This window comes from Lynx rufus, unplaced genomic scaffold (assembly GCF_022079265.1).
Source record: "Lynx rufus isolate CCGP_SWC_20201006 ecotype Redwood Valley unplaced genomic scaffold, mLynRuf1.p SCAF_10, whole genome shotgun sequence".
NCBI lineage: Eukaryota > Metazoa > Chordata > Mammalia > Carnivora > Felidae > Lynx > Lynx rufus.
Window position 1 is genome coordinate 75,036,988 of NW_025814824.1, and position 26,453 is coordinate 75,063,440.

The window sequence follows — 26,453 nt, forward strand, 5'->3', positions numbered from 1 at the left end:
TAAGAACCCGATTACCAAAAATTTGGCCCATTTGCCCCCTTCAAAGCGGTTTCTAAAAACTCACAAACAGCACAGAGTTTCCAATGACAGATGGAACAGCATATTTCCAGGGGACAAATTGAGATAAATTGTTTTTCCTCCCTAAACTGAATGAAAAACATTGAAGTCAAATGTGGCTGCTTTTTCTTGGAAATATGCCTTCCCTGAGTGTCTCTTAAGGAGAGACAGACTTGAACAATTTCGGCAGAAGATCATTTCAAAGGTTATTCCATAGAGATGTGACTACAAGTTGGACAACGTTAGGGCCTCTGAGGCCTCTAATGGTAAGATTTCTCTAGAAAGTTCTGACCCTATTCTTGTGCCACCATGGCCCTACTGTTTATGCTATTTTTATTAGTTACATGGTTATCTTATATATTTAGCTATGTGCCATTCAATATTTACTACAGGAATGGAGCTTTGCTAAGCATTTTCGGTCATTATTTCATCTACTGCTCAGGACCATGTTCTGAGGGAGAGTATTATCTTTGATTTGAAGGTGAGAAAAGAAAGCTCAGAAATGTAAAATGCTAGACCCAAGAAAATCCAGCAAGGTGCAATTCCAACCCAGCCCTTCCTGAGTTAGAGCCTCCCTTCACGCTGCCTGTCGGAACACTGAGACCACACTCGGACACGTGGGGAATGTTCTCTCTCTTCCAAAGAGAGGTTGGCTCAATCATGTCCCGGGTATGGGAGGAGGGTCCTATACCTGTGATGGCCTCCACAACAACAGGTCGAGTGCTGCGGCCCCTGACCTTGCCACGCAGGGTGACCGTGTAAGGGGTACTGGCCCGGAGGCCTGGGACTTCCACGGAGCGTAGGCTGCCAGGAACCGTGAGACTGTGAGCTTCCTCGGCCTGGTCAGCCTCCCGGACTGCAATGACAAACTGCTCATAGAGCCCTTCGGGGGCCGTCCAGTCCAGGCTGAGGCCATCCCAGCGAACCTCGGTCACTGTGAGGTTTCCCAGATCTGGAACCTCCTCTGCGTAAGGACAAAGAGTTGCTGAGTTACTAAAAAAGGTAATTGCGTGCTAGGATTCAGGTGAGATGACATTTTGGCTGAGGTTGGGATGAGTTGTCTGGTTAGTGTTGATTACAGATGCATGATTTACAGCAGGTGTAGAGCACACTCTGTTGGCACTAAAGCCAGGGGTTTTCTGTTCAGTCTCCGGGAATGAAAGATAGTTCTAGGAATTGTTCATAACTTCCATTCTTAACATATAAATGGGGCTTTGGGGGAATCTTTTAGTGTGTTCTTAAAATGAGCTCAGACCAATTTTTTTTTTCCCACTTGCAAACTGTGTTTTCCAACTTCTTAGCTGTTATGACTGAAAACTTGCTTTGAAAGAAAAGTCACCTCTCACTTTTGTAAGGGAAGAGTAGGTGGAATTTTCCATGGAATTGGCTAACATGCTACACTCGGACTTGGCCAAATAAGGGATATGACATTCGGATGGGAGCGGGGATGATTCACCGGTGTTCCCCAATGTGGCAGGGGCTGAGCCCAGCTTACAGCAGGAAGAGCTTTGATCCCTCCTGAGCAGAGACAAAGGGAGGAAGTAAATTAATGAACCAGTCTAGAATACCTGTCAAGACTTCAACAGAGAGAGGAGTCGTGCTGAATTCCTGCGTGACCCCATGGATGGTGATGTTATAATGAGTGGCTGCTTTGAGCCCAGGCAGGTCCACGGACCTCAGTCCTCCGGGGACTGTGAAGTTCCGGGCTGCCTCTACTGTGTCAGTCTCCTGCACCTGAATGAAAAACTGTTCATAGGCTCCTTCCGGAGCAGTCCAGCTGAGTTTGAGGGCATCCCAGCCCACCTCGGACACCATGATCTCTCCCAAATGGGGAGTTTCCCCTGGAGAAGGACAAAGAACTAGTTTAATGATTAAATCACACAGCAAGATCCAGGGAGTCTTGAACACAAGAATAGGCTTTATATTACTTAAAAATATATGACTGTCTTAATAAACATGCAGCATGCAGCTATTCCTCCTAAATTTGAGGAATAGAACAAAGAGCATGAGGTATAGAAAAATATTTGTCATCTTACTTTACTAAAGAACTGTCCTACCCTTCAGTGGACAAGGAGATTAATTTTGTGATTTTTTTTTCCTTTTAAGTATAACGTCTTAACATCCCTTGCCAAGAGGGAGCCTGTTTGTGAAGATAAAGACCCTTGCCTTTGGGGCTGCGTGTATGGTCCCCAGGCAGGGCTGTGCACAACTCCAAAGGGTGTTGTTCACATGGGTTGTGGTGTCAAAGGTACCCCTAGAGTCATGTAGCCTGATGGCTTCCCTCCATTAGACACCATGGTGCCATAACTTGGGGCAGAATGAGTCCATTCAAAAGCAAGTTGTGTCTGGGGCGCCTGGGTGGTTCAGTCGGTTAAGTGTCCAACTCGATTTTGGCTCAGGTCATGACCGTACAGTTTGTGAGTTCAAGCCCCACATCAGGCTCTGTGCTGACACTGCACAGCCTGCCTGGGATTCTCTCTCTCTCTCTCTCTCTCTCTCTCTCTGCTCCTCCCCCACTTGCACTCTTTTTCAAAATAAATAAACTTAAAAAAATTTTTTTTTTTCAAGTGAACTGTGTCTGGTTATGTGTTGTGTCTGATTATCTGTGGGTAGTTTCCTGTTAGGAAAAGCAAAAGCTAGAGACAGAAGGATAAGAGGTACCTGTGGAGGCCTCAGCAGAGAGCACTGGTGTTCTATAGCCCCGGATCACCCCATAGATGGTGACTCTATAAGGGGTGTTGGCCTTGAGGCCCGGGACGTCCACAGCCCGCAGGCTGCCGGGCACCGTGAGGTTCTGAGCTGCCTCCATCCTGTTGGCCTCCTGCACCTGAATGACAAAGTGCTCATAGGCCCGGTCAGCTGCGGTCCAGTTGAGTCTGAGGCCATCCCAGCCAACCTTGGTCACCGTGAGGTTTTCCAGTTCAGGGGCATGGTCTGAATAATGACAGAGATGGGTCAGTTAAGCCATTCCTCAAATCCCTCTCCTTCTGGGAACCCAGAAATGGCAAACCCATTGCCAATGCTGAAAGTCCTGCGGTGGGAGCCGGGGCAGGGCCCAGTGCTGCGTTTCTGCATCCCCGAGTGCTGCTGTTGCCATCAAAACATCACCAGAAAAATCAATGTAATACTTTATTTTGCCTTGTGGCATATTTGGGTGTGTCTTGTGGAAATGGTATATTCCTACTGACCAGTGTCCTGTGAATATAGAAAACTCTACATATCCACATTAGGAGTGCTCTAGGCTTCAGTTTCCATTTTGGAAAGTGTCTCTCATTCTAAGGATGAGATCATAAGGAACAGCCTTCTGCTATTCTCAGGATTCTTGGTCTGAGCTGCTCAGCCTTCTGTATTTTGAGAAAATGGGCTCCTTTTAGATTCCCTTCCTTCTCATGCTTCCTCAATCTCCTCCGGAAGGTCTGTTTTACAGTCTCTATGTTGGAATTTTTGTCCGTTTCTGAGGCTCAAATCAGTTCACATAAACTACTTCAGAAAGATCAGAGATAAATTAACCACAATTCAAGGAAGGCATACTGAGGAAGGCGAGGAGTCTTTGCAAAATCGTCCCTTACTGGATGGAAAGACTAAGGCCTGGGAGGAACAGAGCTTATTAAAGCTCAATTAAAATCAAAGGTGCCATCTTCATTCATCTCCTGAACACAAAACGTACAATAACAATGCACCTGTCTGAATATGCCTTCAAGGTGATAATTTGCCCAGGGCTGAGCTTAAATGGGCTTTGCATGACCTAGGAAGAAAGGATTTCCTCTGGAAATGGATCTTGTAAACAACAGAGCAAGAACTGCCTTGAGCTCATTTAAAAGAACAAATTGTTTCTGTGTTTATGCCTCACACTGGCTGCTAGTTTCAAATGGACCCTATGTCCATTAAAGCACACTTCTAACCTGAAAATCCTAGCTCGAAATCTGATTGAAGGGGCGCCTAGGTGGCTCGGTTAAGCGTCCGACTTCGGCTCAGGTCATGATCTCATTGTCTGTGGGTTTGAGCCCTGCGTCAGGCTCTGTTGCTGACAGCTCGCAGCCTGGAGCCTGCTTTGGATTCTGTGTCTCCCTCTCTCTCTGCCCTTCCCCTGCCTGTGCTCTGTCTCTCTCTCTCAAAAATAATATAAACAGTAAAATTAAAAAAAAAAAAGAAATTGAAGATATCCTTTATGAGGGATTTCTTTTCAAGAATCTATTTAATTCAGACTTTTCCAAGTTCTGGGGAAAGGTTCTTCCTAATGTTTTATATTGACAAAGCTTATCCTCCTTCAAATCTTGTTTGATCCAGAACAGGGGTCTGTAAACTATGATCTGAGGGTCAGATCTTGCCTGCTGTCTATTTTAAAAATGGACTGCTAACAATGGTTTTTATATTTTTTAATGATTGGGGGAAAAACCCAAAAAGAATATTTCATGACATATGGAAATACAAATGAAATTCAAATTTTGGTGTCATAAATAAAGTTTTGTTGGAACACAGCCATGCTTGTTCATTCATGTATTGTTGATGGCTGCTTTGTGCTACAAAGGCACTCTTGAATAGTTGTGACAGAAACCTTACGGCCTGAAAAGTCTAAAATATTTACTATCTGGGCCTTACAGGAAATGTTCACCATACCTGATATTGAACTACATCATACAGGCTCCTCATTTAACCAAAATTCATGCCCTGAAGCTCACCCAGAACCTCGTAGCAGTTCTTAACCACAAAAACGTGATCTTGATGAGAAAGAGAGGACCTATAACTCAAAGTGATCTGTCTGGTTTTGGAGGAAGAAAGGGAGAGTCACTCATCCTTAAACCCACTGGCCCTTGGGAGGCCAGGAGCAGTGCTACACAGATAAAACAGTTGTCTCCATGGCCTTGGGATTTAAGCACAGCTAAAATCAGAAGTGCATCCTTTCCAAATATTCTAGCAGTCTTCATGCATAAAAAACAATCTAAGCAACACATTAAAGTTAAAGAAATTAATCCTATAGCCCATAAATGTCCCCTCTTACCCTACTTCCTTCTTTTTTCTCCTCCTTCTGTCAAGACTGCTTGTCAGGAACTTCGCTGACATTGACAATTTTCCCCTTTATGTGAATTAAATCACTGTCTTTCCTTCTTAGGTAACTGCTTTTTAAGTTGTCTCTCTAATTCTGACATAAAACTTTTTTTTTTCCCATGAAGACAATGTTAGGAGTCAGGTTGTGGGGGGTGGGGGGCAGGTGAAGGGAGTTCCCTGAGGCAGGCAGGAGGTGATTATGGTTTGTCTGTGAAAGCTTTTGCAGTAAAGACGGATGGAGAGAGCACAGGAGGGGATCCACAGTGGGGAATGTCTTTTCCTGAGGAGAACCATCTTCTTTGGATTGGCTTTTTTATATGCCACTGATACTATTATACAACGCCCCTTGCATCCTGCTTCATCTTTTCATACAGTTGACAGAGTAATTTTCACATAATGTCATGTTGCTCAGTAAATAGTAATAATCACGCGGATAATACTTCCACCAAAATGTTTGACTATTCTTCCACTTTTTTTTTTTTTGGCTAAGCAAATCAAGAAAGAGTATCGGTTTATCTTTAGTGAGCAGTCTGTGAGTGTTTCTATAATGGGTGATATCCGTGCGCCCGCAATCTCTCATTAAATCAATGCTAGTCAGATAAGTAAAAGCTGTAACTTTCGCTGAATAAACTTGATTGAGAAATTAAAGGGAGAGAGATAATAATTATGAAATTGGAGGGAAGAATATGAATAAAAATACATCAGACAATAGTTGAGGTGGGGACCAAAAGGCTTCACATAAATGCAGACTCTACATTTCAGCAACAAACGACACACTGGTGGGCTCACTGCCCCAGAAGCCCGGTGTTTCCGCTGTGGAGTTGCACGCTGGATTTCTTGGCATTTCTTTATGAAAAGGCTGTTGTCTTCTTCTTACAGCTGTGCACTGGCATCTACCCTCTGAACAATGTCAGTGGGCCTGGGAAATCAGAATTTCGAAATCCCAATTCTATGCTCATGGTGGGTTGACCAGCTGGCCTGAAGGAATTTCTGGCTGTGCTAACTTTAAACCTTTAGATGTGCCAACTTTAAATCTTCCACCATCTTGAAGACGGTAATTACCAAGTGCTGGCTGATTAGGAATTCACTTTTAGTGTTCATTAATGGGAGACCATGATTCTCCCACAGCGGGGGGATGGCCAAATTCAAGCCCAAGGACCCCAAAGGGTAGATTTAATTGCTTTGATGTCATCTTGAAAAGTCAAGATAATTAAAATTAAAAGCTTTGCCTGCCTGAAAACTTTTCAGTGACTCTTTATCACTGTCAAGAATGAAGCCAGAGCCCCTCAACACAATATTCACTGCCCCTTGTAGACAGTCTCTGATGATGTCTCCAACCCCATACCTAGCTGTTCTCCCCTCCATCATACAGCAGGACTGGATAGCTTATGTTTCACTAATGTGAAGTTGCTCATGCCTTTGAGTTTCTCACATGCTGTTCCTCCTGCTGGAAATGTCATTACCCCCTTCTGCACTTCCTTCTCCTTTTCCTTTTTGAGGACTCGGCCAAGTATCACATCTTCCGAAGAGCCTTCTCTGATACCCTTCCTCCCCTTTGCTTGGGTCTGGAATGGGTAGTTGTTTCTGTTCCCATAGCTTCCCACACTTCCCTCTCAAACAGACTAGCTATATTCTTATAATTTGGGTTTGTGTTCTCTCTTTCTCATTGCAACATGCATCGTTTCTTGAGGAGAGGGGTTGTGTCTTCCTGTTCTATATACCAGCATTGCCTGACCCATAGCAGTCAAGTAATAAATATTTGTTGGATGGTTAAATATTTGAATAAATTTGGTTTGCTCCATGAAAAAATAAAAATGGCATCGCAGCAGAATGTTCTCTGTTACTTGCAGCTGTGACTATAAGCAAAATTCCACCTTTCTGCTTCCCAAACCCTGGAGAATTACTGGAGTATCATTGTTGAGTCTTACGCTGGTATGGAAAGATGCTTTATTGGCCTTGTGTTTTACATATTCTGTCTGCTTTGTCCTTTACTGCTTATGGCAAATTCATGGCCTCCACTTTAAGCAGGACTCTTATTCTGAGATTAAGCAGAGTATATTCTGAGTTTATCAGAACATAAATGTGGGGTTAAGCATGGGGGAGAGGCCTTGAACACACTAATTTTTTTCAACACTAACAGGGATAGTATCTTTCTCCTCCTCCCTCCCTTCCTTCCTCTCTCCCTCTCTCTCCCTCTCTCTCTCTCTTCCTTCCTTCCATCCTTCCTTCCTCCCTCTCTCTTTTTTTCTTTCTTTCTCTTTCTCCCCCTCCCTCCCTTCCCTTTCTCCCTCCTTTCTTTCCTTCCTTTTGTATCCAGAGTAAGCTTAATTGAAGACAACAGAATAGCTTCCCTTCCCTTAATCCTAAAGGTATAGCATTTGGGCTGTTAATGCAGACGTGGAAGGAAAAGACCAAGAAGTTCAATGGAAACACTACCCCTCTGGAGTAGCTGGGGTCCCCGAATGCTCATGAAGCACACACAGTGTGCTTGGCTGTGTCTAAGGCAATGGGAATGCAGCACTGGATAAAAGGAAACAGTCTTTACATTCTGGTTGGTAGTAGGAGGCAGGTCATAGGCAAATAAATGAATTATTGAATAGTATCAGGCCAGGTCAGTGTCATGAGGAACTCTGGAGCAGCATGAAGGGCTAAATCAGGATGGGAACATGATTTCACACTGGTGGCCAGAGAAGTCTACCGAGATGACACCTGAGTTGAATAAAATGAGGGAGATGCCGATGAATAACTGGGAGAGGAGTGGCATTTAGGCAGCCGGTATAGCATGTACAAATGCCCTAAGGTAGGAGCAGGCTTGGTATACTCAAGGAACAGCGAGAAGGCCAGGGTGACCACAGTGAAATGCATAAGGGGACAAGTGGTGGGAGGGTCAGAGAGATTGGAAGGGCCAAATTCCGTAGAGCCATGTGGGCTGTGGTAGGGTCCTTGGATTGTATTTCAGGTGTGATGGGCAGTTAGCTTATGCATACTTTTAATTTGGTGCTGCATCAATTCCACGGCTAGAGCTCCGGAATTCTCTGGGGGAAAAATGCTTTAGGGGCAGCCAATTCCACATCTCCATAAAACCCACAGATAATGAATAGCACTTCAGATTGCTGCTCTTCAGAAGTCTGCGATGCAGAACTGGGAGTTCCTTTCTTCTGAGGTTTGAACCTGAAGTCCTTTGACATTTTGGTACTCACAGCCACAGGGAACACTTGCCCAAGAGCACCCACTGTATCTGTTTCTTTTTTCTTTCCATATGTATGTTCTTCCCATATGGACAAGGCCAAGCGCCTATACTTGTACTTACACATACTCCACAACCAAGACCTGTTGGTCTTTATGGGTCTGTGCAAGAGCTTCCCCCCATTTTAAGCCTTTCATGATGCCCAGGAGTCACTGTGTGCTTCTGCTGCACCCTCTATACCCCCAACTCTAGAAAGTCGAGTGTTGTGTTGTTGTCTGTAAATCTGTTTATCAGCAAGTTCCTTGGAAGCACACATATGTCCTAACTGATCCAGTAGCCACAGAACTTAACTCATGGAGCTCAGTAGCAGTACATTATTGAGTGAGGAAATGTAGGAGACTTGAAAACATAGAATTCAGGAGAGGAAAGAAACGCCTACCTAACTTTTAAGAAAATTAAATTGTTCTATGGAGAAAGCCATAGGGAAAAATATTATGGAGATTGTGGAGGAAGAGCCAATAAAAGGATCTTTGCCCATTTTACTGAAATGAAGGACATCTTTAAATAGACAACATGATTTTTTGGAAACTGTATTAAGAATGCATGGCTGCGGAAATGAAACCACTGAGCCTTTGGGATGCCAAAACTGGGCTCTTAGTCAGAGACAAAGTAATTCAAGCCTGTGGTTCACTTAAAAGCTTTCATCTTCTTGAGCGGCTGAGGCCTGGGGCTTCCCCACTGGAGACAGGAGATAACCTAGCTCCAGCCAGGGGGTAAAATGATTGAGGGGAGATAGGAAACTCTTTGATATAGCATTTGTCAAACCCAAGGAAAGGCAGAAAGAGAGACGGGAGAGAGAAAGAGAGACAGAGAGAGAGAGAAGGAGGAGGAGGAGGAGGAGGAGGAGGAGGAGGAGGAGGAGGAGAAAAAGAAGAAAAGAGAAGAGAGGAAGAAGAAAAAAGAGAAAGAAATGCTTTCTTGTTTTTCTGATTCTCTCTTGTTTTGCTGTCTCTTGACACCTCATGACAAGTTCATGTTTACAAATCTGAAACATTCAAATCTCTACCATAGAATTATTTCTTTTGGATTCTATTTTGCTCTTCCCTTCTCTAGGATTAAATTGTCCCTCCAGAGCATCCTTAAGGATCATCACATAGCTGGGTGGGAAGCAGTACATGCACAGAGTCCATAGAATTGACCACCTGAGCTCACTTTAGACTCTCTGAGGAGGCTGATCTTTTTCTACCAAATAGCCTTTCGCTTTCCAACAGTTTTATGTGGGCAGTGACATGCTGAGACAGAAGACTTCCTTTCCTAGACTTGCTTATAGCTAGGAGCAGCCTATGAACTATGAGAAATCAACGGTGAGGTTTCCAGAGAGACTCATCTAGGAGGTACTACTCCCTTTTGGTTTTCCTTCTTCCTCCTCCATGCTGCCCAGAACACGGATGTGAAGGCTGTACTGCTAGAGCCAAGGACTAAGAATGGTGGAACAGAAACAGAGAAAAACCCAAGTCCCTGCTAACTTGGACCTGCTATGCCATACCTGAACCACCTAGGCTCAGATTTATCTTCTAAGAGAAGATATCAACTTCTCTTTTGCTTAAGTGACTGCTATTTGAGTTCTCTGTTACATGTAGGTGAAGGTATTCATTCACAAATGACAAAGACTCTTCAAGGCATATCCAAATTTGCCCATCATTACAACCCCTTTTCTGATTTTCGAGATTGAGTTGGAGTAATATCTCTTCCCTAAAACTTTCTCTGGCTGCCCCTGGTTCTCCCATTCACCCCCTTTCCTTGACTGCCTTCCATCCATCTAACATTCTAGTTGGTCTCCCTCACAGACAGGGAGCAGGGGCCCATAAGCGAAAATAACAATGCTAAGTATGTGACCCACTAGTCCCTCAAATATCAGCACAATACTGTGTATTCAGTGGGTTCTAGATAAATACTAATTAAATCAAGACTAAAGAATATTACTTTCAAGCCTTATAGAATTAACATTTCTGCCTATACCTCTTTGAAAAGTTTGGGGCCAAAATTATATGCACATATTTTTCATGTAGGAAGAATGGATGGTTTTTCTGATCGTTTTTTCAACTTAGCCACTGAGGAAGGGTGGCAGCAGGTACAAAGAACAGGATAACTGGGGTGGAAGGGACACTGGAGATCAGGATTTAGCAAACCAAGTTGGCCTCTTGACGACTAGGGGAAAAGAGAAAATGGGAAGGGCGCTGTGAAAGGCTGCTCAAAGGACCATATGCAAATTTTCAGGTAACCTTAGAGGGAAGCAAAAGACCTGGAATAAAACCATTAGTGGGAGGGGTGCCAGGCTGGCTCAGTCAGTGGAGCCTGCAACTCTTGATCTCAGGGTCGTGAGTTCAAGCCCCACATCGGGTGTAGAGATTACTAAAAACAATAGTAATAATAAATACGTTTAAAAAACATTTAGTGAGACATAACTGAAGAATTATTACCAACATCATGGCCATCTTGAAAAAATAATGAAGTGCAAAGTAAGTTATCGTTAGGCTAAAGAGAGGGGGGACAAAAAAAAAAACCCAGAAACAATTTGAAAGAGTCTGTAAGATGCACCAAATTAATTTTAAAAAAAGAACCAAAGACAAACACCAACCCTGATGCTTTAAGTTCTCCCAGGAAGAAATATTTAGCAAGCACTAGTGATTTCCCAGCAGGAAGACTTTGCCGAATCAGCTGACAGGGGAAAGGTGGGGAAGTGGCTCCTTAACAGTGTTATTTATGTCGAGGAGGCACGAGGAGAGACAGTTGTGCATTTTCTCACTTGGGTTTCCCTTATGGAGACAGGCCGACTTAGGGACCTGCAAACCTCGGAATCAACAGAGGGTGTGGAGGGAGCTCAGAGGCCGACCTCACCTGTGGACGCCTTCACTCGCGCCGGCTTGCTCTTGTGCCTGCCCTTCTCGGCTGTGAGGAGGATGGTATATTCCTGCCCGGGTTCCAGGCCTCTCAGCACATGGGAGGTGGCATCTCTCGGAAGCTGCACCTCCACCGGCTGCCCTGAGGGAAGGCTGTAGTTGAGGCGGTAGTGGTCAAACTTGGCCAAAGGCTTCCTCCAGAGCAGGGTCAGGTTGGTCTCCGTGGTTTCAGAAACCCGGAGGTCCCTGGGTGCATCCATGTCTGGGAGCAAAGCAGAGAGAGATGAACGTTCCTCAGGCTGGGAGGCTGGGCTGCTTCTGGGGCTGGAGGGCAGCTCTGGGCTCCAATCCCTGCTCTGCATACAGGGGCTGGCTGGCTGCGGGTGACTTTCCCCTCTGAGCCTGGGTTTTCACTTTTGTCAACTGCCGCTGAACGTTGCCTTGGCATTTTGGAAGATTAAGAAGAATACAGTGGTACATCCATACCATGAAGTACTACTCCATTAAAAGCATCTAAAAAGAACTAACTTTTAAATAACTTGAATGGACCTTGAGAGAATGACGCTGAGGGAAAAAGCCAATCTCTGGAGGCTGCATACTGGGTGAATCTTTATATGTAGCATTCTTGAAATAACATTACAGGGATGAAGGAAAGAACAGGGATTTGCCAAGGGTTAGGGAGAGGGAGAGAGAGGGAGGTGCCTGTGGCTACAAAAGAGGGGACAAAAGCGATCCTACTGATGGACTATTCTGTGTCTTAAAGACACCGGTGGATTAAAAAAGCTGCTGCTGATAAAATTACTTACAAATAACTACACACACATACAAAAGTGAGTGCATGTAAAACTAGTGAAGTGTGCATAAAGTTGATAGCTTGCATTGATGTCAGTTTCCTGGTTGTGATACTATTCTAGGATTACGCAGCTTTAACCATCGGGGATCTCTCTGTGATATTTCTCGCAATAGCATGTGAATTGACAATTAGCTCGAAATAAAAAGATAAAAAAGAGTATGTGTGCAAGTGCTTAGCATTGGCTCCTGCATAAAGAGGAAGCTCCATGAGGCACGATCTATGTTCTCTCTGTACACCAGACCCTTTTTCTTCATGGTGCCTGGGGGAAGTAAGGAGGAGGCTGGTGGAGAAGTGGAGGGAAGAGTTTCCTTTCCTTTCTTTCTTTCTTTTTTTTTTTTTTTTTTTAGCAAATTTTCCAGGAAAAAAAAGAAAGAAACTTGAGGAAAGAACCAATGGCTTCACATCACACCGCTCCTTACCACCCTCATCCAGAGCCTGGAGCTTCAGGATGGAATGGATAAGAGCAAAGTCTGTCTGAAACCGTGTTCCTGCCACTTCTCATCTGTGGGACGAGGGTACATAATAAAAGTCAGGTGTTTCCTAAGAGAAAACCCCCCAGATATGTTTGGATTGGTTCATGGTTTACCAAAAAAAATGGAAATGATTACCAACTTAAAAAAGTTTACAGGTTTCCTATAAACTCTGGTTCCAATTTCTCCTAAAAAATTCTTATTCCCCTCAGTATCATTGAGATGTGGCGTGCTTATGTTACTTTGGAATTAGACATCTGGGCTGGATGATCCTAGGGGCCTCTTTCTCCTCTGTGCGTCTACTGTTTCTTTCAAAGTAGGTTTTCTGTCGCCTGGGCCCTAGCGTGTCTGTATGCAGGAGCCCAGTGGTGGTGGGGACCAAGGGGCATCTCACCTGTGGCCGCATTGATGGTGGCCGGATCGCTCTCCTTGTCGGCCTTCACGGCAGACACTCCGATCCCATATTCAGTTCCCGGCCTCAGACCTAAGTGAGAAAGAATGTGCAGGTCGATATTATTCAGCCCCAAACTGGAAAGACTTTCAGAGGATCGGAAGAATGGCCCTGAGCTGCCTGTCGCTGGAGGCCGTGATTTCTCAGTGTCTGGTATGTTCTACAGACTGAGTCACTGAATTCCGAGTGAGAGAGGTAGCTGGGAACCGCAGCGTTTTCTCCTTGTGGAGGGCTGCAAAATGGGGACACGTGCCCCACGGGCCCGCTGGGTTGGGGTGCGCAGCTCACCTGTGAGCGTGGTTTTGGTTGTGGTTTGCTGGCTCCTTGGCACTTCCACCTCAGCATGGTCACCTCCGGAGATGGGCGCATACTTAATTCTGTAACTGTCAATGGCTGCCTTGCCATTCCTCCACTCCAGGGTGATGCTGTTGTCCGTCTGGGAGACGCGACGGAGATTCCTGGGAGCATCCAGGCCTGTGTGGAAGAGGAAGGGACATTTATATCACAAACACTAGGCACCAGGAGAGTGGGAGTCTGACAGTTCAAGCTGAAACATGAAAGGCACCTACCCTTGGAGAAAAACGACAGTATCTCCCCCACACCCACCTGTACTGCTGATGCACAGATGGAAACAAATACTGCATGTAGGGCACCTCTCCCCTTTACTGATGTGTGTGATACTCTAGTCATGCATGCGCTCCCCAGATTTTGTGCTTAAAAAAAAATATAAACAGAAACTTACAAATAAGGTCTGTGAGTGTAAGTAAGAACTGGTCTGTTGTGCCCATCGCTGCACTTCTAATAAATCACACGGAGCTCACTGAACTCCGAAGAAGATATTTATTGAATCAGTGATTGATTGACATCTTGGAACTTTTAAAAGGCTGCCACAGGCTAAGAGGTTACAGGCCTCTTTGTCATTCATGCTTTCCATAAACTGTACTTTATTATGAAAATATTTATTTGAATTTTATTTTAATCAGCTTTTGTCTGAGACTGTCAGACCAGCAGCATCTTCTATGTATGCTTTTCTTTTTATTTTATTTTTTTATTTATTTTTATTTTTATTTTTTAAATTTTATTTTTAATGTTTATTTATTTTTGAGACAGAAAGAGACAGAGCATGAATGGGGGAGGGTCAGAGAGAGAGGGAGACACAGAATCTGAAGCAGGCTCCAGGCTCTGAGCTGTCAGCACAGAGTCCGACGCGGGGCTCGAACTCACAGACCGTGAGATCATGACCTGAGCCGAAGTCGGACGCTTAACCGACTGAGCCACCCAGGCGCCCCTATGTATGCTTTTTATTTTTTATTTTTGGAAGGTTATTTGGGTATAGTTTTTTTTTTTCTTTGAAATGTTACTCTCTAGGGGCACCTGGGTGGCTCAGTCGGTTAAGCATCTGACTTCAGCTCAGGTCATGATCTCACAGTCTGTGAGTTCAAGCCCCATGTTGGGCTCTGTGCTGACAGCTCAGAGCCTGGAGCTTGCTTCTGATTCTGTGTCTCCCTCTCTCTCTGTCCTTCCCCCACTTGTGCTCTGTCTCTCTCGCTCTCTCAAAAAAAAAAAAAACATTAAAAATATATATTACTCTCTACAATATTTTAGAATAAACACTTAAAGGAATGAAGTTTCCCTTTCCATTGTCCTACGGTAAAAGGAGCCTGGAAGGCACCCTAGCATGGAGTGAGAGAGGAGTCACAATCCCTTCCTGGCTGTTCACAGGCGAGGGCCCGTTACCTGTCGTGAAGGTCTCTTTGGCAGGGTTGCTGGACATGTCGCCCCTGCGGGAGATGAGGGACACCTCATACTCGGTGTCCGGCTTCAGGTTCCCGATGGAATACTGGTTCTCATCATGTGTGAGATCGATGGTGGTGCGATCACCGGGCACGTCTTTGATTCCGTAGGAGAGCTCGATGCCGTCAATTTCGGCCAGGGGCTTGACCCAGGTGATCAGAGCAGTGGTGTCTGTGACATCTTTCACCTCTATCTGGCCGGGGGCATCCAAGCCTGTTACAGGCAGACAACGGAGTGGTTTCAGAGACTGGGGCCAGGGCTAGGGGCTGAGCAGAGAGGGGCTTGCAGCCATCCAGATCCACTCCTGAACAGGTAGGTGTATACTGACCGTCTGACCTTTTTTTGTCTTTCTGAGTCTCAATTTCTTATTTGACATGCTATAAATAGGGATGATGCCAGCTACCTTGAAGGATTTATTGGTTTTTTTTTCGCACATTAAAGGAGATAATGCTCACAAAGCATCTAGCACAGAGCCTGGAGCATGGCAGTTACATGATAAATGGTCGTAGCCCTGTTGTTATTATCAGTACGGTTCTCTTAAGTTGAAGAAACATGCTTAGGGCCTATTTCATTAGAAAACAAACAAACAAACAAACATTGATTTAGCTTCTCTGGCTTTTTAATTAGGCAAAACTGCCTGGATGGTTGATGACTTCTCCATTAGAATTATGGAGCCAAAAAGTGAGGCCACCCCTAGCTTGGCCAGGTATGGAGAGACATTTGTGATGAAACACTCCACCCAGAAAGTCACAGCCATCCCAAGCCTCGCCATCTTTGGGCCTTTGTCTCAGCTCTCCTCCCACCCCACCCACTCTGGTGTTATCGTGTTGTGCTGTGTGTGTTGTGTTGTTGTGTGGTGACAGCAGGCGTGACATGCTATTTCTTACCTCCTGGTCCTTAGCAGCCCTTTCATAAGAAGGCCGGATCAAGTGAAGCTCACTGATCACCCCCCAAATCTGGGACCCTTGAACAGAGGACACTGGCTCTTACTACAATGCCAAGCACAGTGCCTATCATGTATGTCCTCACTCTCATGACAACCCTGTAAGGACACTGTAAACCCATTTTCCCGATGGTAGGGTCATTAAAGAAGCAGACTTGCACAAGGTGACAGTGAGCCGTGGAGCTGGAATTCACACTCGGGTGTGTGTGGGTCCAAAGCCCGTGCTCTTTCTCCTTTAAATGTGAACGCCTCTCAAAAGCATCCAGATGCCAGAAATGGTTGTCATACAGCCTTATACAGATACCAGAGGGAAGGAGCCAAAAATGCTCTGTCACCCAAACTTTAAGGTCCTTTAAGCCTGGATAAAGTTCGGGTATTAGCAAAATGAACACATAAACGTCTGCCTCTCAGTGTTGACATTTATGTGATTAAGGAACTTCAGGCATTGGGATGTTTGCCCTGCTTACAAGAATAAAGCAGCCAATCCCCAGAATTAAATTAAAAAGAAAGGGACAGACAAAAGAAAAATTTTTTTGTAGTTTCCCTACAAAAGCAAGTAAGCATTTGCTTGATTTCTTCTATGCCTTGGTGGTGATCTAATGATTTTTTTCCTGTTGATACCTGCTTTCTACCTACCACAGAGGGATGGTGTCAGCATGATGGAAAACACTTGCTTACAGAGGAGACAGTCTAGGAGTTGGCTCAGAGCTAGGCAGAATGTGCAAATATTTAAATGCAAGATGTTCTTTCTTGCCATTAGTCAACAGATTTAACTTTTCCAACAATCTCTTGCCAAAAAGAATCAATTCCTGAAACAGTTGGCACATATGGTATCTTGAAGATAAAAAGGTTTTCTCAAATGGCAATGCAACATCATTTTATTTGTTTATTTATTGATGTTTAACAAATTTGCTTCTCGGTAAAACAGCTCCAAATTCAGATTGATTTTCCCCTCACCAAAGGATCTACTAGTGCCAAATTCTATTCTATCCCCAAGAAGCTCTGACATGTTTATTACTGAGTGACATTTAATTTCTGTTCCTATTGGAGACATGGGGTCAGCATTCTACATAAACCAGAGGCTAGTCAGTGCTAGTGGTAAGGGGATTGAAGTTACAAAACTAGACCCTGCTTACAGCTCTGCCCCTGATATTGTTAACCATGTGGTGTTTGTTAAATTGATTTAGATTCTCTAAGCCTCAGTTTCTACTAATAACAATAATATTTGCCCTACCTCTCTCACAAGACTGGTATATAGATTAGGTGATGTGGTATGGTCTTACCTATCTTGTACCTGTGCCCCCTTTGAAATGTCACTGTGAGCCTCCTCTCATCAAGAGATGCATCTATTTCCTCACCCCTGAAATCTGGACTGGCCTTGAGATTTGCTGTGACAGAGTGATATGGTGCCACTTTTCAGCCAGTCCAGCTGCCGGGGGAGCAGGCCCAGGCTGGCAGACTGAGGCTGAGACACCAGGTGAAGCAGAAAGACACCATCCTGGTTAAGACCACCGAAGGCCCACCAGCCCCCAGCCCGCACAGATGTGTACGCGAGCCCGCTCAAGAACAGAATTGCTCAGCTGAGACCAACCCCAAATCATCCCCGTGCAGAATCATTGTTTTAAACCACTAAGTTTGGGGTTTATTTTTTATAGAGCAAAATCTAGCTCATGCAGATGTTGTGTAAGGGGAAATGTTATCAACCAGAGGTGCTATGGGGTACAATCAGCTTTGTCACGGTGTCAGTGCTATTAAAGGTGATACTCACGGGTAGTGGTCACCCTCTTCAGGCCTGGGCCCCGGGTATTGTTTTTCACGATGTGCAGAGAGATCTCATACTCTTGCCCAGGAGCTAGGCCAGTTTGCCTGTATGTGGTCTCTGGTCTCCTCAGGCTTTTGGTGATCTCTCCCTCATCTTCTTTATTCTGAAAGATAGGAACACCTTGATAAGAACTAAAGGAAGGGGATGCCTGGGTGGCTCAGTTGGTTGAGCAGCTGACTTCGGCTCAGGCCATGATCTCACAGTTCATGTGTTCAAGCCCTGTGTTGGGCTCTGGGCTGACATCTCGGCTCAGAGCCTGGAGCCTGCTTTGGATTCTGTGACTCCCTCTATCTCTGCCTCTCCCCTGCTTGCACTCTGTCTCTCTCTTTCAAAAATAAATACACATTAAAAAAAAAAAAAGAACTAAAGAAGGTGCCAGCCCCTTCTTTCATGTGATTTACTCCTCTGAATCCCCTCCTTCACTAAGCATCACTCACTAGGCATCAGATCAGCTTGGCGGGTGCTGAGGACACAGACATGATAAGGACATTTCTCAAGTTTGCTTCTCCCTCTTGTAAACCAATCTGCTCACTCCTCTGACACTCAAGTCAAGTGACAGAATGTGAGAGCCAAAGCAGTTCTAGAGCCACAAACTCAATCCTTCCTTTGATAGACCGGGAAGCCAGCATCACAGAAGTTGGGTGGCTGTCCCATAGTCACGCAGTTAGTTAGTAGCAGAGCCTGGGCTTGGACTCAGGAACCCACTTTCCTGCCTCATATGTGCTTTTAGGCCCAGAGAGAAGGGATACTCAATCTCAGATACGCCTGGGGACATTTGGAGACAGAGGTCATTTCTTCTCTTCTTCGCCTCTGAGTAGAGATTTGCCAGACCATGAGGCACAAAGGGAACCTAAAGATGGCTTAGCATCTATCTGAGCTCACAGCCCTAAGAGCTATGTTTACTGACTTCTTAAAATAACTGAAAATATATATGCAAACATGCAGGGGCTAAGCACAGCCCTGACCCCCACCAGCAGCTAAGGAAATAAAGTTGATATAAAAGTTTGTAGGGGCGCCTGGGTGGCGCAGTCGGTTAAGCGTCCGACTTCAGCCAGGTCACGATCTCGCGGTCCGTGAGTTCGAGCCCCGCGTCAGGCTCTGGGCTGATGGCTCGGAGCCTGGAGCCTGTTTCCGATTCTGTGTCTCCCTCTCTCTCTGCCCCTCCCCCGTTCATGCTCTGTCTCTCTCTGTCCCAAAAATAAATAAACGTTGAAAAAAAAAATTAAAAAAAAAAAAAGTTTGTAGAGCCCTCGGACCATCTTTCAGATCCCTGAGGTCAAATATGACCACTCCTCTGGGTGCCTTACCATATTCCGGAAGATGATCTCCCACGTCTCAAAAGCGATGTCCAGAGGATCCCACTCCACCTCCACAGATGTCTCCTTGATGGACTTGAACTTGAGGCCTTCAGGTGCAGGCAAGTCTGGCAGGAAGACCAGAGAGAAGGATTCTGCATGTGTGTGTGGAGAGTGACACAGCGGTGATTCCCCTAAACCCCACTGGTGGATGCCTCACTCTGTTAGGGCTGGAGTGTATTTCTGACTGCTTCAGGGATACTGTCTACTGATGAGGCAGTGTGAAAATTAACATTGGGACCCACCATATCATTAAACACTGGCAATTTTGTATGGTTAAACCTGTTATGTAGAAGGGTTTGGAATCAGACAGAATGGACTCAAATCTAAGCTCCACCATTACCAGCTTTGTGTGCGTGAGCGAGTTGTACCAAGAGCCGCAAGCCTTAGCTTCTCCACTCAGGAGGGGGAGGTAAGTATGCCTGTTTCTTTTGGGGAACTAAGTGAGGACTGAGTGATATACTGCATCATGTAGACTGCTGGGCATGCCTCCTGGCACATGGCCCACATTTAATACGTGGCAGCCAATGTTATTATTGCTAAGCAAAGAAAAAGATCAATTTCTAGACACAACTTGCTTTTAAGGTATGAAGGTAATTATACTGATATTGGATTCTTAAAGGAATAACTTGAACTCTGTAAAGTTTCCACTTTGTAAAAACATATAGGGACAGTGAGCTCCATAGGAAGGCTGTAGTAGAACAGAATGGTTAAGAGTATCAATCTGCAACCAGACTTCCAGGGTTTAAATCCTCACCATTTATGATTTGGGATGAGATGCTTAACCATTCAGTCTCAGTTTCCTCATCTGTAAAATGGGTTAATACTTGCCCCTATCTTATAGAGTTATTATGAGTCAAGTGAATTAGTATATGAGGGGTTTCTTTAAAAAAAATATTCAATGGGTTTAGCTGGATCCCAAGGTCTTAATTGGTGTAATTCTGACAGGACAGCTATACAGCTATGGGGGCAAAGGCGGAGCAGGGACTCATGGGGGTGGTGGTTATGCACTGGGCAAACAGAGGGCGGTAGAGGCTGTCAGGGGGTTGGGGGTGGGTTCTGCTCACTCACAAGTGGCCACCCTGGCACTGACGGGAATGCTCTTCTTGTTTTCCAGGATGGCGAACACGCGGATAAAGTACTCCACACCAGGCTCCAACTCCCGGATGGTGGCGGATGTCTGGTCCCCGGGCACGCGGAACTGCATTTCCAGGCCATCCTCGTGGGTGGGTGTGTACACGACGAGGTACTCGGTGACCCGCATCTCATTGTCCCAAGCCAGGTTCACGGTCTCTTCTGTCACTTCTGTCACAACGAGGTCTTTGGGAGGGGACACTGGCAGGAATAAGAAAGGACAGCTTGGGTCGGGTTTTGTCAGTAAGGTACTCTGTGAATTCTCTCTAGGTTTGTTTCCCTTGACTTGTCCCTTCCACGGCCAGTCACAGAGGCCTAAAATCCAGCTTCCGTTTTCTAAAATGAAAAAGGTCATCAAGGACCCCCTGCTGTGATCCAACCTTAAAACCTTTGGTGGCCTTCAGGCTAAAGTTCTGGGCCTGCAACATGGCCTTCTGGTTTCTTTGGGACCCGGCCCCTCTGAATTCTCTGTTCTCTGGACATTAGTTCAGATTCAGGCCATCTGCATGGGAACGTGCAGCCTGAGCTTGGCTCCGGCTCTGAACTTGAGGTCACACGCTGTTAGTGCTGGAAGGCTATCTGGGACTCATTTGGTCCAATTCTTTCATTTTTTAGATGTGAGTGAGGCAGAAGAACTGGCCCAACTTTGTGTATCTCATCACATTTGAGGCTTACACCTCCTCCTTGCCAGCCTGCTGTTCTTTTCAACCAGGCTTCCCTGCCTTGGGCACATTAAACACATTTATTTATACCTATCAATAATACCTTTAATCAGAGCAGAAATTCTCTATTACAACAGGTATGGTATGGGTGTGTGAGAGGGGTGCAAAGACCCCCCCCCTCACTGAACATGAGCATTATCATTCTTGGTTGTATTTTCACTCACTGTTTATTGAGCACTTACTGTATACTGTGCCTTATGCTGTCAGGATAGTGTTCCTTTAAGGAGCTCATAATCCTTGGGATTAAAGACTGTTACAAAAAAAAAAATGATTTAAGAGATGGGCCTGCCTCATAAGTGATTAGCACTCACTCTCTAGCTGAGTGTGCAGTTAAAACAGTTTGTTTAATGTAATCTCACTGTCCATTCAATTGAGCTGAGTCTTTGCTTCCATCCAAATAGAGGGCTTTAGTTTATTTCTGGTTCGGTGTCAGTGGGGAGTAAGAGAGAAGGCTCATATTTAGCAAAGAGGCTGTTAAAATCATTTTGTCTACCTCACCATGGGCACTGGGCGTTAAACTTGGGGTAGACGAGTCAGGTAAACCAAACAGCTCTACCGTGTATGAGCTAGGTGTCCTTGGGACAATTCTATGACCTCCCTGAGCTTCTGAGCCTTCAAATACATAGCCCCGTGACAGGTGACTAACCAGGGCCTCTGTAAAGGTGCGCGTGTGTGCGCGTGTGTGCGCGTGCGCACGCACGCGTGTGTAATACACAGGTGGCTCTCCAAAGCGCACCGGCCACAGGCTCCCTCACAGCCAAGGCCGCGCTGGCTCAGTACGGACTCACCCTCCGAGCAGTCCTCCCCGGCATGGCCCTCGCTGCAGATGCAGTGGCCCTCCACGCATTGCCCCCAGCCACTGCAGTCGTTGGGGCAGGAGCGACGCCCACAGTCCGGGCCCTCGAAGCCCTCCTGGCAGACGCACTGACCGTCCTCGCAGCGGCCCCGGCCGTGACAGTCTCCGGGACACCTCCGCTCTTTGCAGGCTGTGCCCATGAAGCCTTCACGGCACACGCACTGCCCGTTCACGCAGCGGCCTTGGCCGTGGCAGTCGCCCGGGCATGCGAGCTCCGCGCAGTCGGGGCCCGTGAAGCCGTGCTCGCACTCGCACCGCCCGTCCACACAGCGGCCCCGGTTGCTGCAGTCCCCGGGGCACCGCAGGTCGCGGCAGTCTTCGCCCGTGTAGCCGTCATCACAGACGCACATGCCGTTCACGCAGCGGCCGTGCCGGTGGCAGTCGTTGGGGCAGCTCATCTCACTGCAGTCATAGCCCTGGAAGCCCTGCTCGCACACGCACTTGCCCTGCACGCAGCGGCCCCGGCTGTGACAGTCGTTGGGGCACCGCAGCTGGCCGCAGTCCTCCCCTGTGTGGCCCTCGTCGCACACGCACTGCCCGTTGACGCAGCGGCCGTGGCCGCTGCAGCCGTTGGGACACCTGAGCTCGCCGCAGTCCGCGCCCGTGAAACCGTCGTCACACTCACACCTCCCGTCGACGCAGCGGCCGCGGTTGTGACAGTCGGCGGGACACCTCTTCTCGCTGCAGTCGGCCCCGGCAAAGCCCGGCTCGCACACGCACTGGCCCTGCTCGCACCTGCCCCGGCCCGAGCAGGCGTTCGGGCAGCTGAGCTGGCCGCAGTCCTCGCCCGCGAAGCCCTGCTCGCAGTAGCAGGTCCCGTTGACACAGCGGCCCCGGTCGAAGCAGTCGTTGGGGCAGATGAGCTCGCTGCAGTCCTCACCCGTGAAGCCCTCGTCGCAGACGCACTCGTTCTCCACGCACCTGCCGCGGTCGTAGCAGTTGTTGAGGCACAGGGGCTCATTGCAGTCGTGGCCCGCAAAGCCGTCCCGGCACACGCACCGGCCGTCCACGCACCTGCCGTGCTCCTCGCTGCACGGCACCGGGCACACCTCCTGGCTGCAGTCAGCCCCCGTGTAGCCTTCGAAACACACGCAGACCCCACTCACGCACTTGCCCTGGTCGTTGCAGTCACTGGGACAGGCCAGCTGGCTGCAGTCCTCCCCTGTGAAGCCCTCGTCGCAGACGCACTGCCCGTCAAGGCACTGGCCCCGCAGGTGACAGTTGCCTGGGCATTCAGGCTCAGAGCAGTTGGGGCCTTTCCAGCCGGGTTCACAAACACAGCCGCATCCTTCCGTGCTGAAGTTCCCGTGGCCACTGCAGAAGGGCCTGGTGTCCAGGCGGCCTACAAGAAGAGAAGAGGCAGGCCGCTGATTGTAAGAAGCTGGTTTCCAGGTCACCACCTGTCAAGCCCAGCTTCAAATTCAGCCAGAAGAGGGTGGCACCCTCAGGCTCCAACTGGCTTGAAAACTAGTTGCTTAGTGTGTGAAATCAGAGGGGACTGGCATCCAATTAGAGTAGGCACGAATTCGTAATCTGTACTCTCTGAAATTGTACACTCACGTGCAAGATTGTGTGTTAATGTGCGTATCTGTGTGTGTGTGTGTGTGTGTGTGTGTGTGTGTGTTCCCCCCCACCTCCCTGGGGGAGGATCTATAGTTTTTATCGAATTTTTACGTATTCCCAGGACCCCAGTGATTACAAACCACTGCCTTATGGAACAGGTTATGCTGGGCCATGTTATTTTTCCCGCACCTAGCCAAGGTCAAGCACATAAGAGAACAATTGTTTCACGCAAGAAATATTTGTTGAACTGAACTCTGAATTCTGATTCTGGCTCAATAGCTGTGCCGCATTTGGAAAGACACTTAGATGCTCTGAAGATCAGTTTCTTCATCGGTCAAGTGGTACCAAGAGCCCACTTCCCTCGGGTTTATCAGGGTTAAGTGAGGACCTTATGAACCTACTCTTGTTCTCATTGTGATTTTCTCCTGCAGAGGTTTTGGTGTTGACTCAAGTTGGTATGTGGGTTTACGCTCTACAGCAGGGAGCAAGGCAATTAATAAAATGGTTGGAAAGGTAAGAATTAAATATATGTTTTCATGTATGGTAGCCACTAGACACATGTGGGTATTAATTGCATTGTGGCTAGTCTGAATTGAGAGTTGCTAAGGAAGTTAAATACGTATAGGATTGCAAAGACTAAGCTTAATGAAGGGAATATAAAATATCCTTTTTTTGTATTAATAATTTTGTATTGATTCCAGGCTGAAAAGTGGATAATTTGGCTACACTGAGTTAAATAAAACAGTTGATTGAAATTATTTTTACCTGTTCCTTTTTCATATCATTAGTGTGACTACTGAAGAGTTAAGAATACATATCTGGCTCATGTTATATTTCTACTGGACAGCACCACACTGAATAATTATTTCAACCCAGTCTTTGGCATTAACCCTGTTGTGTAACTCCCATTTGCATTTTCCAGGGAATCGATAGATATTGAATATAAAGTAATTTGTGTATAAAGAAAACTTTTTTTTTTTTTTTTTTTGCCTTGGAAACCTAGAGCCTGCCCTATAGTACTCTCCACTTATGGTGATTAGGCCTACTCTTTTTAAAAAAATGTTTTATTCATTAAAAAAATATAACTGTTAAACATACATATTGAAATATGTCTAAGGTTGCTAATTGCCAAATAAATAGAAATTAAAATAACGAAGTACCATTTAATCCTTATATTACTTTCCTTCCAAATTTTAATAAATACATATGCATTGTAAAATAAATAAATAAATAAATAAATAAATAAATAAATAAATAAGTTTTATTTACTTAATTTGAGAGAGAGAGAGAGAGAGAGAGAGAATGAGTGGTAGAGGGGCAGAGAGAAAGAAAATCCCAAGCAGGATTCACGTTGTCAGCACAGAGCCCAACACAGGACTCAAACCCATGAACTGTGAGATCATGACCCGAGCCAAACTCAAGAGTCAGACACTTAACTGATTGAGCCACCCAGGCACCTCAATTAGGACTACTCTTGAAATACCTTATCAAAGTGCTTTCTGGTAATTTTTTCTGAGTGGCAGCAATAAAGAGGTTCAGCTCTGATTTGAAGCTACTTAAAGTCCCGGTGCTCTGTGCTCTGTCAGCTCTAGGGAGTAGAGATGAACACAATTTGGAAGTGGCAAAATTCCTGACAAAGGGGATGCCCTGGAGACAGAGTATCATGCGGGGAGTGTGAGTTCTGGAGACCACAGGCACACTCAGAGCTCCTCTCTCTTATTACTCTTGGTGCCCTTTTTGTGCCAGTTGGTTAACTTCTTTGAATCTCAGTTGTCAGATCTGTAGAATGGGAGTATTAAACCATACTCCAGAGGGTTGTTGGGAGGGTTCAATGAGATAATGAGTTACAGTGCCTGATACATAAAGGGGCTCAATGCATATTGTGATCGTCATTGGAGTTGCCATTATACTGGAAGATTATTTTCCAATTCCCAGATTTAGTACCACCATAAACAGAACTGTGTCTTTGTAAAAACACCAGGGTGTGGGATGTCGTGGCTCAAGTCCTACCTCAGCCACTGGTGGCAGGACCTTGAGGAATCCCATCCTCCTTCTGGACCTTAGTTTCCATGCCTGTACAAGGAGGTGATGGGGCCATATCAGCATCTTTCAGGGAGTGATCTTGGGACAGAAACTTCATAAATATGCTCATAGGTTTTGAGGTAGAGAGTGTGTAGATCCTGTGGTCAAATAAGTGTTAGAAACTAGCCATTAAAATGGAACAAGATTTTTCCAAGCAAGACTTCTCAGAAGCTTAGAAACTCCTCTGAGAAACATTGTCATCAAGACTCTCCAAGAGCAGAACAGAGATGGTTACATTCTCCACATTTATTTGACCACAAAATCTCTTTTCAATGAACACTTTGTGAGGCTAGTTCCCACAGGGAACCCCTTTGGAAACAACTGATGGATCTGGCCATGCCCATCATTTCTCCCATCCGGACAGTGAGGCGCTGGGCGTACCTTCAGCAGGCTGGAGACAGCAGCCTGCTCCCGTGGTGCACTGCTCCCGCAGGGAAGACACCATATTCTCCAGCTCCTCCAGTCTGCTCAGAAGCTCCTTGACATCAGGAGCCGCGGCACAGCCACAGGCCCGCCGGGGGATATTGATGCGGTGTGTGAAGACGATCTGATTTTCCCCGTCTACTGTGTGCTCCTGGAAGCTTTCACTGGGCTCTGATGGTGGTGGGGCCAGGTCTTTCTCCCCACTAGCGGATTCCAGATCCACTGAGCACTGGGAACCTACTGGCAGCTTGATGTTGTAGACATGGTTAAACACCACTGGCTGGTGTTCCTCGGGCAGAGTGACATTCACCCCACTCTGTCGCTTGTGCCAGATGACCTTCTTGAGGACCCCACCTTCAGTAGTGAGGGTAAGCAAAGCTAAGAAGATGCCCGCCAACATCACCATGGCCCCCATGGTGGAGGTGGGTTTGGCTGGGTGTTTCTGTGTTCTTGGATCTTAGGGTGTCTCACTCTCAGGCAGAAGTGGGGATGTGGAAGCACAGAGTAGAATCCAGATCAGTTTGTTCCTGGTCTTCTTGGAGGAATTCTCTTCTACAATAAGGGAAAACAACAAGTGTGTTAGTTCTATTACTGATTGAATCTATTGAATATCATCATTCCAAGTGAATTTTGATTTTCTATCTCCTGTGTTTGAGTTCTCCCGATATTCCTTCAGTATTCACCGTAGTGCTGATACAAACTGGTCTCTAACAGAATATTGCAGGGGTGCCTGGATGGCTCAGTCACTTAAACATCCAACTTTGGCTCAGGTCATGATCTCATGGTTTGTGAGTT

General features: G+C 46.2%; 1 protein-coding gene across 1 annotated transcript in view; it reads right to left on the bottom strand.

Annotated features, from left to right (window-relative positions):
* TNC (tenascin C) overlaps positions 1-26,097 on the bottom strand; it is a 65,681-nt gene extending 39,584 nt beyond the window's left edge. Inside the window, exons 1-12 of the mRNA XM_047068511.1 lie at positions 25,617-26,097; positions 21,523-22,932; positions 19,950-20,213; positions 18,831-18,946; positions 17,470-17,626; positions 14,702-14,971; positions 13,253-13,438; positions 12,908-12,997; positions 11,189-11,452; positions 2,719-2,991; positions 1,626-1,898; positions 749-1,021 (exon numbers count right to left, since the gene is read on the bottom strand). Of these exons, the coding sequence (XP_046924467.1) occupies positions 749-1,021; positions 1,626-1,898; positions 2,719-2,991; positions 11,189-11,452; positions 12,908-12,997; positions 13,253-13,438; positions 14,702-14,971; positions 17,470-17,626; positions 18,831-18,946; positions 19,950-20,213; positions 21,523-22,932; positions 25,617-26,073 (4,033 nt within the window). The 5' untranslated portion in view covers positions 26,074-26,097. The remainder of the gene's footprint in view (positions 1-748; positions 1,022-1,625; positions 1,899-2,718; positions 2,992-11,188; positions 11,453-12,907; positions 12,998-13,252; positions 13,439-14,701; positions 14,972-17,469; positions 17,627-18,830; positions 18,947-19,949; positions 20,214-21,522; positions 22,933-25,616) is intronic.
* Positions 26,098-26,453: the final 356 nt, after the last annotated feature.